The following is an 18,982-nucleotide window of genomic DNA, read 5'->3' as shown; positions in this document are numbered from 1 at the left end:
AAATAACTAAGTTAGTGTGTCCTTGTTTAATCCTGAATCAAACAAATCAACTTTAAAAAAAATTTTTAAGACAATTGGTGAAATTCGAATGCTAACTAGATATTTGATGCTATTAAGGAGCTGTTACCTTAATTTCACTGCAGTGAAATGAATACTATTTATTGATGACAACCAACTTTAAATAACTTCATAATGGAAGTATTGATTTTGAATGAAAATCTAGAATATTCTGATAAGGCAAACTCTTAACCCTAAGATGTTTTTCTAAGCACATTCAAATGAGACCACTATTTGAGGTTAAAACACTCTTATTGGCCTCTTATTGATCATCAAAAGAGAAAAAAATCCCATAGGACCACCTGTTGCTAAATTGTAGAATCCTGTACATGAAAGAGAAAAAGAAGGATGACCTTTTTTTTCCATGTTTCTAATACTCAGAAGTATTCCTTTTAGAAAATTGGGGAGCAAGGGGTGGAAAATAAGGCTTTGTATGCTTAGCTGCTGATAAACCTTCTCAAACTCTGAAAGAGTAACAGGATAACTCCCTGTGGACGAAAAGTCATCTCTGGTCAGCCTGGGCCTTGGAGAAAATCTTGACATTGTAGGTCCTTTCCCAGAGAACTAGTTGCCTAAATTAGTGAAGAAGTTGCACCATGGATGTGTTTTCCATCCCATTCCTCTTACTTCATCCCCTCAGATCTCTCATCTGCAAAGCAAATTTAACCCAGTTGCTGATGCTCTTGGACTCAGGTGCAGAAACGTCAGGGATGAGTTGCGCCACTCTTGCCTCACCCCAGCATCAACCACGTGTAAATTTTTCTGTATCATGGATTAAAAAGAATGGTGAAAACACTAAGATAATACTGCAAGAGGGAGGGGTACAGCTGACTACTGTTACTGTCACCCAACCCTCTCATTACAGCTGCAGTTCTTCCAGAACACTAGTATTTTGCTGTGCTTTCCTCTGAGGTTTTCATTCCCCACCTTTTCTGCCATTGAATTGTACCCACTCTAGAGGGACTGTGACTACTTAGAATGTATCTTTGATTGATGAACTAATAATAATGAACAGTGCTTGAAACAACGAGCGCTGCTGAGCCCAGAGTAATCATCTTTTACATTGTCCCTTCCCTGGAGCCACTGAGGAAAGCAGGAAGCCGGTGGTGTCAAGTGTCGCCAATGCCCTACTCCTGTCAAGTCTGAAAACTGCCAGCCACAAGCCCGCGTCTGTTTTACCCGCAAGGGCTCCTTAAAGGTAAATTGTTTGTGGATTAATTACTGTTCTCCCAAAACACTTGCCCACAGTTTGGGGCCTGTTTGTCTTCTTAGGCTACTGCTGCTGCTGCTAAGTTGCTTCAGTCGTGTCCGACTCTGTGCGACCCCATAGACGGCAGCCCACCAGGCTCCCCCGTCCCTGGGATTCTCCAGGCAAGAACACCACTAGCTTCAGGTTAATCTGGTACACATTTAAATAAGGATTACTGTGACAGCAGTGTTTCTCTTCATATAGATAATTTGTATCTTGAGCCAGATGTGTCCCCTGGGTGCACATATGCTCATGAGTATTTCTAAGAAATGCGGATCAAAACAGGGCAGGTATTCTTTCTGTGCCTGTTCCGCATCTTTGGAAGTAGTTGGTAATGATGACAAAAGTTAGAATCTGTTCAGGTATGATAGTTTCTTTTTAAAACATCCGCTAGATTTTTATCCATCATAGACAAGTTTCAAGTCGTGTGAGCTTGATAAAGAGTTTGTTAATATAAAAGGCAATTAAGCAAAATCACCAACCATACACATGGCTTTAAGATCTTAATCTAAGTGAAATTCATATCATTTATTTATATGTAACAACAAATGACCACTCTAGACACTTGAAATTATTTATTCAAGGCATTTTGACATAATCTTGCAATCATAGTATAGGCATATAATAAAAGAATGTGAGAGTGTAAAGAAGATTATAAAGCCAGTGTCTGGGCATTTAAAATAAGAGCTCTTCAAAAAAAAGTTAAAAATGTTTTACAACTAGTATTGCTGAAAAATTTGGAAGAAACTAAAACTTCATTAAAAACATTACAATACCAAATCACATGTTACTTAGTTCATAGCAAGCAGTTATATATTAAATGTTTATATCCTGTGAGCTAAGACAACACATTTTACATTCAAGTTGAAATAATTCAGCACCATTTTGATTAGAAGGATAAATGACATGCTTTAAGTATTCAAAAGTGGCCCAAGACTTTTGGTAGCTGGGAATGAAATGTGGCTATTGATTGTGGTATGAATTCTAAACATAAAAATATAGAAAAGGGTAGTTTTACTTATTAATTATACTGTTAGTATCAAAATAAGTTATTTTTAAAACAAAATGTCTTCTGATCAGAAGTTCAGTATTTTAACATAATTTGGTAAAGAGAAATTCTTAGTACCATGATTTTAGTGAACTGCATTTTCTCTACAGTCTGAATATTGAGAAGATTATGAGTGTGATGATCTCTTATGAGGTCAAGGAAAAAAAAATTTGTTCTTCATTATTAAAAACAATGTCTAGTAAATAATTAGCAATTGTGAATGTCATTATGTAAAAATATAAAGATGTCCTGGAAATAGGCAAGTTATGTGAGACTGAACCCTAGCCTTAGAAGGCAAGACATCTCTAATACAAACTGTGGTCTGAATTATGAGGCCACTAATATGGCATATGGAAGACTCACTAAGTTATCTTCCTATTTTTTCACAGTCTGTGTTTGAAAACCAGTCTCTTTTCAGTACTCAAAATTCTGTTACATTTCTACTTCCTATTTAAAAGATTTTTTGATTTAGAGTTTGGTAAGGCTGAATTATGTTTTTTATTAAAGGATGCATTTTACCAACTAATCATTATCTGTGAGTTTTGGTGGTTATTCAGAGAAGAGATTCTTTGAGGTTCAAAAATACTGAGTGTTAAATTAATATTTGTGAGTTATTTGGGACTGTTTAGGAGTGATTAGGGGTGGGGAGGAATATTTATATAAGGAATAAGTGAGAATCTTTAACCTTTTGATTGAATTTTTTTTTCCAAAATCAATGAAATAGTATGTGTTATATTTAAAAGGCAGAGATTTCAGGGATTGGAAACATAGTTTTAATTATTAGTAACACATACATGCATATATGTATTCATTTTAAACTTATTTTTTAATAAAATATGGTCATGAAAAACAATAGTGCTTAAAATAGAAAATTTTTAGACATGTACTTATGATGTTAAAAATGAGATAAGCTGAACCTAATGAGTAATAATGACATTTTGAATACTTAATGAGGTTAGGGACAGCCTTTTTCATATCCTAATGCCTAGCATGTTAGTCCCTAGTATATTTTAGGCCCTCAAATGATGATGGATTTACACACAGATGGAAGGCCCATGGAATGATAGTAAACACATCTTCTCATATGTATCTAAAGGCCATGATATTAGCTAGCTTTTAGTATAGGGGTAAGAATCTTGATGAAATGATAGGTCTTAAATCTGTAGATGCCAGTCTGGCTCAGTATTAATACTGACAGTAGTTTTTGTTTTTTAAAAAAAGCAAGTATATTAAAATATCTCTATTAGAAAAGATTATAATTTTAAAGGATCATTCTACAATCTTAAAACTAAAAGCGATCGAAGGCAAAGAGGTACATCAAAGAAGCTATTCCATAGCTCAGATACTAGCTCAATGGAAATTCTGGGTCTCTATCAAGCTGTCTGTATTGTCTCATGGTAAGTGTGTGCCTGGCAGATGAGGCTCCTGCAGCCCGCTCTATCTCCCCTGATGACTGCCCACCTCTAGCCCTTCTTACAGTGCAAAGCACTCAGTGAGTGAAGAATGGTTGGTAGTTGGTGCTAACTTTACAACTGTATGACACAATATAGGGATGCCACTCATTTTTAAATTCTACCTAATGTGTCTTGGCACTGGAAATACCTTGCTTGAGATTTTAATACTGGTTAAGAGAGGAAAACTTCTGCTTCAGCACCACTAACTTAAAAAGTATAATTTGATCTCTTTCTGCATCTTTTGAATCTAGGAATAAAAGAAATTCTCAAAATTATGATGTGGCACATGGTTTCACAGTTTAAAATAAAATCACAGCTGTCTCATTATGCAACACACTTTGGTTTTGCAGAAAGCTGTTCTTTTTTTTCCCCCTTATTCACCAACATCTCAAGTATGTAATACTATGTGCTTTGCTAGTTTGTATTATATTTCAGATACACACACAAAAATCAGGTATGACTAATTCCTAGATGACCTACGATAATGTTCATGTATCCATATACATTATGTCATCTATTCTGGATAATTTAAAAATTGTTAGTCTTACTCTTTTTAAAGCTGATAATTTTAAAAAGTGTAGAAAAGTTGAAAATCTAAGTTTCTCACTAATATTTCTAAGTATTTTAGAGACAATTGTGGTCTGGGGGACTTTTCTGTATGATTTTTGTATCAGCAAGGAAATTTTTTTGGCTAATAGTTAAAGATACTAAAATGCATACTATCTTTGAATGTATCACATCTATCATCAGAACGACTTCCCATTGATACAGTTGTCCTATGTATAGCAGATCCCCAAAACAGTAATTTTAGGAATGTCACTGAAAAGGTCTCTGCCCATAGTAAAATTAAAGAATAGAGGGGCGCATCAACAAATGTCAGACACAAGTTGGGCAGGTCAATTACTTAATTTGTTCCAAAACAAAAGCTGACTTAAGTCAGAATGAACTTGTACACTTGACAGAAAGAAAGGAGTTTATCTACTAATTTTTTAAATGTAAACAAATTTTATATAGGGATGTAACTATCTGAATACATGTATTGCCATTTCTCTGCTATATAGTAACATTTCTTGACACCAAGGGTAACCTGTTTGTTCCTCCCTCAGCACCAAATGTGTCCATATCTATTTAAACAGTAGGAGCTTCATTTCTAAAGTGATCTATGCTAGGACATATATAAGCCAGTTATTATTACGGTTCACTAAAGTTTTAGAACTTGAGAAAATTCTCAGTTTAAAATAATTTTGACTCATTCCTCGATTTTTTTTTTTTTCCTTTTGCACTATAATTTCAGAAGAAGCATAAGAAATTTGGATTTCTCTGAAAGAGCCAAGTGTGCAATTACAGAGGTGAGACACTGTGTTAGTTCACAAAGTAATGTGAATAATAATATTAAAAATTTCCCAAATAATGCCGATTGAAATGTTTAAAATCCAGTTATGTGCTTTGTTATAAAACAGTCCAAACAAAAATTCTTTTGTTGTTTTCTGTTCTGTCTTTCAAAATACATAAATCCTACTGAAGTTAATCTATTTTTTTTCCACTTCAGAACACCAGGCACTGATATATCCTTTGGGAGTTTTGGCTTGCTTTCTAATACCTAGATTAAGAAAACAAAATAAAACAAGTTATTAACCTGATAATACTCTGAACGAGTATAGTAGACAAGTTTAAAGTCACCTTTAAAAAAACATATATATATATGACAATTTCCTTCCACCTATGCAACAGTCACCTTCTGAAATTATCCATTAATACATTATTTAATACATGATTTAAAGATAGTGACTGTGTCAATAGGAGAAAGTTTATGCCTGATACCTACACACTTGATGTTTAGAGTTAAAAGGAACACACTCTGAAACATGTAAGAGTAAGGCAGGGCTTACAGGACCACCAGGTCCGGCCAAGTGCGTTCACTCTTAGCAGCTAGTGTGGCAGGCCCAGCGAAAAGCAGGTTCATGACCTCCATACTGTCCTGCATTGGTGGTTTCCCAGCAAGGTTCTGGATGTAGAATGTTACACTAATAGGCCAAGACTGGGTCAAAGCCAGTATCAAATACTGTGTTTATATTGTGATCACAGATCCCTGTGTACATGAAATAAGAATCACTTAGTCCAGATTATAAACCATCAGTTTCCAAATAATTTCTGTGAATTTATTCCCAAGTAGTTTCTGTGAAAAAAGAACTTAATGATGGTATCTTAGAACTGAACTGGGCCACAGAGTCACCAGGGTCATTCATTGGGTTTACAGTAAGGAAAATGAGAGAGGGGATACACCCAAGGCACACACTTTCTTACTGGGTGTTTTTACACACCGATACCTAGTGGCTCAGATGGTAAAGAATCTGCCTGCATTGCAGGAGACCCAGGTTCAGTTTCTAGGTCAGGAAGATCCGCTGGAGAAGGAAATGGCAACCCACTCCAGTATTTTTGCCTGGGAAATCCGATGGACAAAGGAGCCTGGTGGGCTACAATCCACGGGGTCGAAAAGAGTCAGACACGCTCTCAGATATTTGATTAGCCTGAAAAACAACCAGTGAACTAAGAGATGATATGTCTTTAAGAGGTTTTTTTTTAATTACAATGACATGACCAAGGGAATCACACACACTGCTGCTTAGAGAGTCACTGAGCGACCACGTGGCTTTAGGCAAGATACACACCTTGCTCAGGAAACCTCAGGGACTCCCCATGGTCACCAGGATGAAGTTCAGACTTTTCAGCTTGCTCTTCAGTGCTCACTTTGATCTCGTCCCAACTTTTCCATTCTTTTTGCCCATGAAATTCATGCCTTAGCCAGGCTAACTTGCTTTTCCAAACAGGCCCTGCAGTTTCTTCTTGCCATGTAGTTGCGAGTGATGTTGACTTCTCCTAGCATGGCCCTCCTTATGGTCCTCCTCAGCCCTCAAGGCCCAATTCATGTGCTGTCCTAAAGCCACAGCCAGAGAAAATTTCTCCTTCCCCTGAACTCTGATCCCTATCAAGGGAGGTGGAACTGAGAGTCAAAATATAAGAGGCGAGCATCATTCTCCTGAAGGTAGGGGTTTAAGTCAAGGTTTTTGTACTTCTCCCATTATTTTTCACTCATAGATATGTATGAGATTGTTATTTAATTGCAAATCACTACCTATGGGTCCTTTCACTTTTGCATATTTTCATCTGATCTGTATTGGTGATTAAAGTTTTTCATCAACCACTCTTACAATTTACAGTCAGTGACAACTGGTTAAAATTTTAAAAAAAAGAAAGAAACTCTCTCCTGGAGCAGATTAACAGTTTTTATTTGCTCTAAATGTCTGTTAATATCCAACCCAATGGATTCTACTGATGATAAACAAGCAAGTCACTTCCTATACAACAATAGAATCACCTCTCAGACTTTTTCCTCATAGGACGTCAGCAGTTGTACCTGAGAGTCACTTAGCTTATCATTGCAGAGGTCCTCCTGTTTCTAATGCATTTTATTTTAGCACCCCCCCCAAAGAATTTAAATATTGTATCAAAAATTAAAGTGCCAGTGAACAAATAAGGAGTGAATAAATGATGGAATTATAAAAATTGAGAGAAATTAATAATTTTAAATTAAGTTGTATTCCTTTTCTGGGGATTTTCAGTTATACTGTAAGGCCATAAACCCAGCCAGTTTTCTGTATTCCAGGCATGTTCAGAAGAATTTATTTGATAATCTTCTTTCAGTCCTACGCCTTTGTTTTTCGTAGACTACATATGTCTCTAATGCTATGATGACACTTAAAAAACACAGGCTTTGCTCCTTCATGGAAATAAGGAAAAGGCTCCTCTCCAAGGTGAATGTAGCCCAGTCCACAGTGCCCAGCATGGGCTGCCTTAAGCTCCACCTTTCCCCTGGCTACTAGCCCCCTAGTAGTTGGCAAAATGTGCACAGCCAGATAGGTTCCCGTGGAGTTCAGAAAGCCTACAAGCTACAGGTTCATGTGCAGTGATCATGGCCCTGGTTTGTGTAACAGGGAAAAATTTCTATTAAGTTTCCAGTGTGGTTCTGTCAGACACCTTTCTACTAACTCATGCCTCTCTCACATCACAGCAAACCTGGCTTGTGTTTAGTATCACTCTCGTGGTATTCTTATTGTTGGGAAGGCAGCCCTCCCAGGTGGCGTATGTAGTCAGAATCTATAACGCAGCATCACTAGGGCAGGCAGTGCCACGGGTCAGGGTGCGACAGAGACACAAGGAGGTAAAGCTGCACCTTTCTTTAATTACTCTCATCAAAGCACCACGTCTGTAATAACTGCTGGTACTCCTTCTAAAATTTCATCCAAAGAAGGGCTTTAGGACTAGAAAAATTATGAAGGCATCTCCACGGACTAGAAAAATTATGAAGGCATCTCCACACAGCCCTTCTTTTGCAAAGTATTTCCCTATTACTTATGTTTGAAGAACTCAAATATGTGGAATCTTGACTTCTACAGAACAGGTGGTCTGACCTCTTCAGTTGTGTACTTTAAGACAGTGACTTTCAAAATGTATTTTGAAGAACTCTAGGAATTTTTTCAGGGCTCCATCATGGACTATGAGGAAGAAGCCAGAAACTCAAGTCTTTGGGCTCTCACAAGGTCACCCACACTGCATACTACATATTTTACAGATTCAGCTGCAACACAGGCTTTGTGGGTAAATAAATGTGTTCTGTGTCTTGTCTTAAAAGCCAAGTTTCAGGGTGATTAAAAACCTGAGCATATCTCCTCCTCCATTCTCTTGTTGTTTTTGTTTAGTCCCTGGGTTGTATCTCTCTCTTCTATAATCCCATGGACTATATAGCTCACCAGGCTCCTCTGTCCATGGGATCTCCCAGTCAAGAATACTGGAATGGGGTGCCATTTCCCTCTCCAGGGGATCTTCCAGGGATCAAATCTGTGACTCTGTTTCCTAGCATTATCAAAAAAGGATCGGCTCCAATTATATTGATAGTGCAGACTATCACTTTCTATCTTTGACCTATTTTACAAGGAAGCTGCAGTAGTAGTGAAAACAGATGTACGTGTAAAATGCCTACCAGTGAACTAAAATTCATCGTCAAGAGAATTACTTAGCTAGGCAAATGGGACTCACGGTGAAATTGTGCAGCCCGAGGCATACGCGTGATGTCCTGTGTAGCGAATTTCACAGCGGACAACATTGTTGGAATAGTCCGACTCAGGCACCAGATAGCTGGGATTCACACTGACCTAGGCAAAAAAAAACATCATCTGTGTTTCAGATTTCATCAGCAGTGTTTACTGGTTAATTTTTTTCGTCTTTCCAGGATGGAGGCTAAAATAGAGGCAGCATAATTCAACTAAATCAGGCAAGGAAAAGGATGTAAGTTAGGCATGTGGTTCAACTCTGGAGAAGTTTTTGAAGGAGGCTGTATCTTTTTCCATAAAGGTTTTTCAAATAAGAATTTTTAAAATATATCTAGGTTGGTTTAGAAGTAGTTGTAGAAGATGTATAATTGCTTGCAGGACCATGAATATTTAACATTTGACTCCAGAGAACAAGCCCACCAAGTTACAGTTGAAATACATTATGGGTATATAGTAAAAGTTCTCTACCTTGAGAATATAGTTTCCAGGTTTGACATCAGTGATATCAATCCACTGGCAGTCTATGTCTGCATTATAGGTATCATAGCAGCCAGGACTCAAGCCCTGAAACAAATAAAATTCAAAAATTAAAAGGATGGTATATGGTTAGAATGTGCTAAAGAATATGCTTATTATTTGCAAATTAAATTTTAATTAGTACTTACAAGAGTTTGACATAAAACTATACTTATATTGCATCTCCTTTGAGAAGTATATATTACTCAGCCTTATAGCACCTCCAGCTAAAAAAAATACAGGACTAATATAAGTAGTAGTACATCTCGCTTAAAAGTGTAATAAATCACTAGTGATAAATACAATCTTAAGTGACAAAATAGGCCTCCACCAAAATCCTTGAATATTACCAGTTCAGGAATAAAGGCCACATAATAATCAATTTAGCTCAAATGTCTTGTTATCAATGGAACTCTCTCCAATTTCTGTTCTTGGAAATTACCTTCCTATACTCTGAAAGCCCATGATACTCAGTTTGTGTATACATTTTATGCTATTTATCCTTCTATTCTCTATATTAAAATCATCCTATATAAGAATCAATCTACTAGACATTGTAAGCTCCTTAAGTATGGAATCTTATTGCATTTTTGAATAGTTAACACTTATGAAGTATGTATTATGTGCCAGGAGCAATTTTAAGCATGTTATATATATACAAATTTAATTCTCACAACTACACAAGGGAGGAGGTAGTATTAATGCATTTTATGAATGAAGAAACTAAGGCTGTTTAAGGTCAAATAGCTCATACAAGAATAAACAGCTGGTAAGTGGCTGAGCTGGTTTTGAGTTTAGGCATTTGGGGTCCAGGATCCCTGTTTGTAACCACCACGCTGTAATCTTTCTCACATCATCACTGAATATTTTGTTGTTGTGTTAAAGGGATGAATGCCACGTCAACTCTACTTGCTCAGATACTTCAGAAGTAAATGAGTGCCTTCTAGCGGCTGAGAGGAGAAAAACACCACTGATATGGTCCTTGCCCTCCAGCAAGTTAGTCTGGAGAAATTTGCTCAAATTGGAATCCATAGGTATATTCTTGTTTCCACTGGTTCTTTATCAAAAGTTTTCAATGTTGTATTTTCATTCTAATACTAATCAAAGTAAATTTAAAAGAATAGGCTGCAGTCATTTAAACTCAGTATTGTTTGGTGCTTAAGACCACCTTGGCCTCCAGAGAGAGGGCAGAATCATCTGGAACATGCTGTACCCGTGCTGGTTTGCCTGTGGCTCGATGCGGGAGGAACGGGGGAGCACTGTGTTCTCATCCGGCACACAATAGCACAGACCGGCAAACCCAGAAAGGACCTGTGCCGCTGCAGTGAGAACTGTTTTCCCCTGCTGGTCCATACCAACCTGTAATCATTCAGTAACCTTATGCTGAGTAGTCAATATATTGTGAAGAATCTTCAGTTTCTGGTTTCCAGCACATAATTCTTATTCTGGCACAGAGTATATACTCAGTGTTAGCTATGATTGTTGCTACTTCTACTACTAGTAGCACCTTCATGGCGCTGTAAGGGATTCACTGAATTAGATACCTGCTTATCTTACCTTCAAGTGAACAAGAGCACTTTAAAGAATGCTGATATTGGCACTCTACCTTACTCAGATGACAGAATTTAAGTATAAGTTTTGATTATTTGAACTGGCAAACAAAAAAAAGGTGTTTTTCACGGCAGTAAGCAAACAGGCATTTCCTGTATTCAAACTTTAAAAACTTAAAAAATGAAGAACCACAGCCAAGACTATATAAATTAACTGTTTGGTTTTAGCCAAACGTAGCTATTACATAAATGAATGAGGTGAATGTAATTTCTAGCTCCATATATATTTAATATGCAAATTCTTCGCAACCCCATGGATTATACAGTCCATGGAATTCTCCAGTCCAGAATACTGGAGTGGATAGCCTTTCCCTTCTGCAGGGGATCTTCTCAACTCAGGGATCAAGACCTGATCAAACCCAGGTCTCCCACATTACAGGCGGATACTTTACCAACTGAGAGAAGGGAAGCCCAAGAATTTATCTGAGAGTATAAATATAAAGAAGTTATATCTAGTTTTATATTTGGATACATTTAAAAGGATTATTATATAACTAAGCCAACAGTGGGGCTTTGTGAGAATTTTTTTTCCCTTTAAAGGAAGCCCACGTTCAAGATAGTGAATGTGGTTAAACAGGATATAAATGGAGGATAATTAATAAGAAAGCTACCACATAACATGTAGTAGGGTCGGCCACCAAGGAGTTGGGGGATTCACATGCTATAAATGCCTACAGTCTTAGATTCAAATATTTCAGCACTGAGCTGTTCAGAGTGCCTCTTCTTCTAAGTGAAGAGAGTAAACTCGAGGTACCCTGCGCCGGCAGGTGCTATGGGACTTGGGGCTCACTGTGTGAAAAGGGAACCTCTACACAAACACACGTGTGATGTGAGGTCACATCTTCTTTTTCGTAGCGTAAGCGCTGCCCCAGGGTGAGAAGAACTGAACCTTTTGCCTTCCAATTGCTATGATGTTTTAAGCCCAGAGAAAGAAGCAATGATCATATTTAGGTCACCAGAAAGCTTCCTGCCACAGCCCTCGAATTTGCTTCCCAAGATGCCAGCTGCTGATCCTTGTGCCCTGAGTTACGTATATTCACTACTCCCTGCCAAGATTTCTGCTGGAGTAAAATTATAATGTCCTTTTACAAATTAGGGTTTCTTATGGAAATACTGGCGCAGCTTTTAACTGACACACATTTTCCCATTATAAGACATACAAACTGCTTAGGACAGCACTATTTTTAAAAATCCATCCAAAGGACATCTGACATCAATTATACCGTAAGTTTAAATATATATGCATGGAGAAAGAAACTGTCCTGCTCTTCTCTGCATGATTAAAAGAAACTTTTTTTAAGTGCTTTTTAAGAAACTTATTTCTGTCCTTTTGCTAACCCCAACCACCATTCTATTTTTAGCTCAGATGGAGAGATAGTTTTGCAGGCGACAAAACATTTCTCTTCTACAGTTATTTACCGGTTGAGTCAAAGAATACAGGATGAGTGCAAAAATGGGAAACCTTTCTGATCTTTTCAGATTATAGACTACTGCTCTTCATTGTGGAACACAGCAAGTACGCACCTTGACCTTCTGTGATGATGGAATGCTTTTTAAAAGTAATTTGGATCATTGAGCCATCACTTTCCTTTTCCCAATAATTTACCACTTGGACTAGATGACCCCCTGAGCAAAATAGTTTTTCACAAAGATGGGCAGGAGGAAAGAAAATAGATGGCTCTTTTCTCTCTGAAGCGTGTGGGTTCCTGATCCCAGGTTGCCATCCTACCTGTGTGTGTGCAGTACATGCAAATCGCCTGTGGTAGCCGTAGTCACACGATGTGTCCTCAAGACAGAAACTCGCTTTGTGGCCCTCAGCCACTCTCCTCTGGGTGCTGGCATCAAGCAGGTCATAGTGGCTGAATTCATCCATGCTGTGGTAATGTCTAATGTCCACAGGACACAGACACAGCAGTCAGTAACATACAGAGACAGCAGTGAGGATTCTAGATGGCCCCCCGCCCCCGCCTCCACTCTTCCCACATTTGTTTTCGCATCAAAATCAGGATCAAGTTGACCTTCTTAAAGCTAGATTCCTGCTAGATTTTTTTTTTCCAGGACAAAAATATATCAAAATGGTAAGGCTTTAACTTTGGTATGAGGAAAAAAAGACTTATTTTGAGTATTCTGCTTTTTTACTTCACCCTGTTTCATCTTTGAAGATTAAAACAGAGATAGATAGTAAATTATCTTTGTTTAAGTGAAACTTGTCATCTGTTCTCTAGTATATCTTCTTTGGCTGCTACTACTGATGTTTCATTCCAAAAGAGAAGAGCACTTTTCTCTTGGGAGGTTTCTGTGAAATTTTTAAAAACTGTATTCTCTCACATTTTAATCCATACTAAAATGCAAAGGAGAAATAAAAAAAATGTTTTATCCACCATTCTTATTTAACTAGTATAAACTTTTATTTATAAATCTACTTTATCAGCAAAGTAGTTGCTCACATTTATTTTTTTTTTCATTTCATTTAAGTGAAGGTGCTGAACTGTTCATTTTCTCACATAAGAAAAGGACAAAAAGTAATGGCTCAAACTGTAGAAATTTTAAGAACATAAAACAGGATTTCCTGGCAATGAACACTGAAGCAAGTTACCAAGTCATACTGTAGAATTGGTGGTGGTGGTGAAGTTGCTAAGACGTGCCCAACTCTTTGCGACACCATGCACTGCAACCCGCCAGGCTCCTCTGTCCATGGGATTTCCCAAGCAAGAATACTGGAGTGGGTTGCCATTTCCTTCTCCAGAGGATCTTCACAACCCAGGGGTTCAGCCCATGTCTCCTGCACTGCAGCTAGATTCTTTACCACTGACCACCAGGAAAGCCCTAGCTGTACTGGGATAAAATTCTAGTGAAGCTGACTGATGGGATCTTATCAACAGTTTTAATAAGCTGGGCTTAAAAGAGTTTCCAATTTAAAAGATAACAATATATAGTAACTGATGTATTATCCTAAAGATAGATTTCCTTGATTATGTCAAATTATATAGAGAAATTCTAAGTGTAAATAATAGCAATTTTCTCCCTTTGTGTAGGAATTTGTCATATCAAGAATCACCTATAATTTAGCAAATGAACTTATGGTTGCCAGGGGAGGAAGGGATAGTTAGGGAGTTTGGGATGGTCATGTACATACTGCTATATTTAAAATGGATGACCAACAAGGACCTATTGTATACCACATGGAACTCTGCTCAATAGTATATGGCAGCCTGGATAGGAGGGGTTTTGGGGGGAGAATAGATACATGTGTATGTATGGCTGAGTCCCTTCGCTATTTACCTGAAACTGTCACAACACTGTTAATTGGCTATACCCTACTACAAAATAAAAAGTTCAAAACAAAAAGTTAACTCTTAAAAAACATAAAAAGAAACACCTGTAAAGTGAAAAAAGCAACTCAAAAGTACCCAAGAGTCCCATCACTTACTGGTGACAACTGTGCCATTCCCAGGAATATCTTGGTCGACTTGGTAGGAAATCAGATGTCCCTTGGTTTTTTACCCTCTGGGGAAATCTTAGCAGCACCCTGTGATCATAATCTCTGACATCTGCCCTGTATGCTGTGCTGTGATTTTACAGAGAGAAACATTATGATTTTCACAGAATATGAACTAAAGGCAAAACTACAAGCAAAACCTTCCAAGAGTTCACTGCCCTCTTCTCCCAATAAGGTTATCAGTTCCAAAAGACTAGAGCATTTTGCATACATTTTTTTCTCACCCAGTTAAAGAAGATGTAAATTGGGGAAATAACCCTGAAAGAGTATACCCAGATAAGATAAATAATTTAGTAACTCTTTAAAGCAATGGCATTAGTGTAAGACTACCATAGGGAATGCAGTGGTGTGTGATGCAAGACTCTAGTGGAATGAAAATGATGAGCTTGGATTTCTTTTCTTTTAGCCTAACAGTTATAAAGGAAGTGGAAGAAATTGACACAATAAATAAACATTTCTCTGTGTCTTGTAAAATATTTTGTGTGACTATATATTCAAATACTATCGATGACCTTATTTTACATTGAAAAAAAATTGTGTGTCTTATCAAAACATCTTTTACTCCCTCTGCTGGTTTCCCAGCAGCAAACTCAGGGAATTCCATTCCCCAAATTGCTAAGATTTTATTTTAGGACTAATGCAAAAACAAAGCTCTTGCTCCTGATCTTATTCTGGCTAAAGTAATGCCAAAACAACTAAGTTAATTGTGACTTCAAACAAAAGAAGAAAACAATGACATACAACGGAGGGGTGCCACACTGGCAAAGTGGCCCCCAAAGTTCTGAGGGGGGTTTAACAAGCTCTTCCATTACAGTATTTTTTCCATGGTATAGTAGTTTAATAGAACGTCATTGGAAACAGTTGGCTCCAAAGTTTAAGGATCTTGGAAAAAGAATAGGAGACCTCCAGTCTCCAGGCTAAGGGTTTGCTTAATCTCCCTGATTTATGCCACGGTTTGAAAGTCAGAGAACCCACAGAAATCTTCCAAATTTTAATTCTCCACGCAGGTCAGCATGCCCGAGAGATTATGTTCCGCTTCCCAACCCCTGTCTGCACAGAACAAGAGTGGTCAGGACCAAGCACCTGAGGAGTCCCCTGGAACCAAGACGGGGGAGCTAGGCCGAGGAGATCCCCGCTGGTACCTGGCCAAGCAGTTTTCCTCCGCAGCGCATCTCAGGTTGTACATGGCCATCTTTTGCACGTATGTGGACGCCTGGATGTAGTAGGGATCAGGCACCAGGTCCGGAAGACCTAAGTCAGCAGGCGATAGGCAAAGCAGTGAGACAATTTAGCGGCCCCCACCCTGGCTTTGGGTCCCTCATGTGCCTTACTCCTCACCCTTCAGTCAGCTGGACTGCGGTGTTGGGCAGCGGGTAGCAGAAGAATGGGGGCGCCCGGGGCTGCAAAGTAAAGTGGAAACGAAGCAGGAGGGGCCAGGCGCGCGCGGTTTGCACCAAATTCCAGGGCTGCCTCGCCGGCGCAGGGGGAGGGATGGGATCTGCACGGACCAAGGCCTGCCGCGCCCAGGCAGCCACGTCGGGGAGACACGGAGCCGGGGAAACAGTGCGCGGGAGTTAGCGGAGACGGGGGAGCTTACCATACTGGAAATAGCCGGTGCCATATCCGGGCCGGTACCTGCTCCCAGGCCTGGGCCTTTCGTACGTGTCGTAATAGTTGTAATAGGGGTTGTCGTCGGTGTACTTATAGGGGTTGTACGGGTCGTCGCCCACCATGCCGTCCACGTCCACGCGGTTGGGCGGTCGCAGGTTACTGAGCGTCGGGACCTCTCCCGGTGCCGTCTGGTTGTCAGCGCGCGAGGTCCCAGCGTCTTGGGCCCCAGACGTCGAGTAGCCAGCTTGGAACCAGTGGCGGGCGGCGGGCCTGGGGCGGCCAGCTGCGGCTGCGGCTGCGGCTGCAGAGGGGCCGGCCGTCCGCACTCGCGCCGCCGCGGTGCGGTTGTTGCGGAGCAGCAGGATTGGCGTGCGCATCTGCGGGGCTGTGGCGTTGGCGGCCCCCGGGGCGGTGGCGCCGGAGTCCCGTCGCCGTTGCGGCTGGTACTGCGAGCCCAGGCTCAGCAGGCTGAACACCTGCCCGTTGTTCTCCCATTGGATCTTCTGGCGCCAGGCGCCGGGAGCCGCCGCCTGTTCGCGAGGGGGCTGCCGGTGGCTGGCGGCCGGCGGGGCGCAGCGCACGAGTGCGCAGAGTTGCAGCGACCCGAGGAGTGCGGTCCAGGCGAAGCGCATCGCTCCCTTTCCTGGACTGTCCCCACTCCGGGAAGACGTAGCTCGGAGGGGGGGAAAAAAAAACAAAACGGGGCTCAAGTCACGTGAGGGAGGGAGACCTCTTCAACCGAGGAGGCGGGCTGGGCACCCGCGTATCTCTGTCCCTACCAAGCAATGCCTAGGGTGGGCTGCAGACCCGCTCCAGTAAAGGCGCCTGGTGAGACGTGGCACTCTCCTCTCTTCTCTTTCTCAGTCCTTCTGGAAGGCCACGGGTAGCGGCGTGGCGGCCCCGGCGAACGGGCAGTGTCTGGAGTGAAGGAAGGAGGAGAGATTTTTAAACTTTCTGGCACATTTGCAAAGTTACACAAGCCGTTCTGGCCCGGCCGCCCCTCTGCTATTTGTTCACGTAATGTGATTGGAAACGTGCAAGGCGGACAGCTCCTCGCCTCTGCCCCTCCCTCCCCTCCCCTCCCCTCCCCTCCCCTCCCCGACGTGTCCTCCTCCCCCCAGACACGTTGCACAGGGAGCGTTAAGGGGAAAGAACAAAACGGAACACACATCCTGAGACACACTCGGCTTAATCTGGGGCGAACATGCAGGAATTTCAAAAGACTCAGACAGGCAAAGGCAGCCAGGCCGTGGGGCGACGCCAAAATATGCATGAAGAAAAATGCTATTAGGTCACCAGCCCTGGAGAGGCGGGAAGTCGGGAGGTGGAGATGGTGCTGGGGGCGAGTCGGGAAAGGGGGGATGGGGTGGGCGGAGGAAAGGTTGTGACTAATTTATCCATAAGGAGTTAACCAGACACATTTCCCAATGCACACCCCTTGCTTTTATGGGAAGCGCCCTCAGCAAATAAACCCCAAGATATCAAATTTTGTTTTTCTGTGTGTAGGTAATATGAGAAATGGATTACAAATTTATTTCCTACAGTGACTATTTTAATAACCAAAAGTAAAATTTTACAGGGAGAAAAGCCAGCTAACGCTGAAGTGATGAATAAACCTGTCTTTTCAAAATGCCGGCCTGATTTGTACTTTGGAAGTGAAGAACCATCTTTCATTTCCACAGTGTCTCTCAGGAAGTTTCAGCAAAGGGGACTAGAGCAAATTCTGCCTCAGAAAGCACTTAGAAGGCAGTTTCAAATAAGCATTTCATCTGCTTTTATTTTTTCTCTTTGTATGTCTAATAAGGAGGTTTGACTTTGAATTAAAAAAAAAAAAAGCTTAACCATTTGTTAAATGTTGAAAAGTCAATGAAGAATCCTGTGGTGTTTAATTGATCTTCGAAGCTAAATAAACAAAGAAGTTGCTGAAGAAACAGTCTTGGGCTTCAGATTTGGGTGAAGACAAAGGAATGAGGTTGGCCAGGGGAGAATGAGTAGGAAAATGTGGGTAGGAGGTAGGTCATGCTGACTGGAAAGAGATGTTTAGTGGATCAGTTGCTCATATGCCACTCCGGGTTTGGGTATCGCTGGAAGTATTTCAAAGGAAAAATAAAAATTAACAGCTTGATTTAAACTAGACTTGGAACCAGATTTTATTAACCTTTTCACTGGGCTCATCATTGTTTGGGCCATTGTCAAGATATACTTCAATATTCACCTATCACTCTTGGTCTCTGCCTCTTGATGTTTAACCACCACATTTTGGTTGTGTCGTGAACCTCTGCTGATTTGACTTCCCAACATCCACTTCACTTTTTTTCTGGTTGGAACAACTGTTTTCCTTTTAGAAACTCCCCCTACCCAGTTTCATTGATGATATGAGTGCAGGACTTCAAGTTCACCACGTCAAGCGGTGGACATGAGATTCAAGCTTGGCTCATCAAACCATCTCCATAGAATTCACCTCTTGAGCAGTACACAGAGGTCAGAAATGTTGGAGCCCACTCTTCCTGCTAGTAAAGAAAGTTCCTGTGAGTTCTTGCTACACAGATTACCCTTAAACTGTTTTAGGCCAGTATCTTCAAAGACCTGATTCTTCAGCTTCTCCTTTCATTTTTCCACTGCATTCCTTTGTGGCTGAGTGTGGGCAGTCAGTTCCTATTGTTTTCTACCCAAGAGCCCTGACTGACACTAAGGCGAAGGTAGGATGGTTCTCTTAGCTAATCAGAGCTGGTGATTCTGAATTCAAGGTGATCGATTGGACTGTTACTCAGTCAAGCTGAAGAAGGTTTTGTTCAAAGATTTGTTTTGTTCAAAGATTCCTAGAGACAGA

At 40.4% G+C, this 18,982-nt stretch overlaps 1 protein-coding gene across 2 annotated transcripts; it reads right to left on the bottom strand.

Annotated features, from left to right (window-relative positions):
* Positions 1 to 1,866: 1,866 nt before the first annotated feature.
* Positions 1,867 to 17,169, bottom strand: LOX (lysyl oxidase). Of its 2 annotated transcripts, XM_065918215.1 has the most exons (7): positions 16,139 to 17,168; positions 15,684 to 15,792; positions 14,473 to 14,610; positions 12,772 to 12,928; positions 9,385 to 9,480; positions 8,903 to 9,018; positions 1,867 to 5,408 (listed from the first exon to the last, which is right to left on the bottom strand). In XM_065918215.1, exons 1-7 carry the CDS (start codon positions 16,782 to 16,784, stop codon positions 5,402 to 5,404), a joined length of 1,269 nt encoding a protein of 422 aa, XP_065774287.1. In that variant the 5' UTR covers positions 16,785 to 17,168; the 3' UTR covers positions 1,867 to 5,401. The 2 variants fall into 2 exon arrangements, with proteins under 2 accessions (XP_065774287.1, XP_065774288.1); XM_065918216.1 differs by lacking the exon at positions 1,867 to 5,408 and having other exon boundaries at positions 8,899 to 9,018; positions 16,139 to 17,169.
* Positions 17,170 to 18,982: the final 1,813 nt, after the last annotated feature.

Source organism: Muntiacus reevesi, chromosome 1 (assembly GCF_963930625.1).
Source record: "Muntiacus reevesi chromosome 1, mMunRee1.1, whole genome shotgun sequence".
In the NCBI taxonomy this organism is placed as follows: domain Eukaryota; kingdom Metazoa; phylum Chordata; class Mammalia; order Artiodactyla; family Cervidae; genus Muntiacus; species Muntiacus reevesi.
The sequence above is the reverse complement of the archived record's forward strand: the minus strand, read 5'-3'. Positions and strand labels throughout refer to the sequence as shown.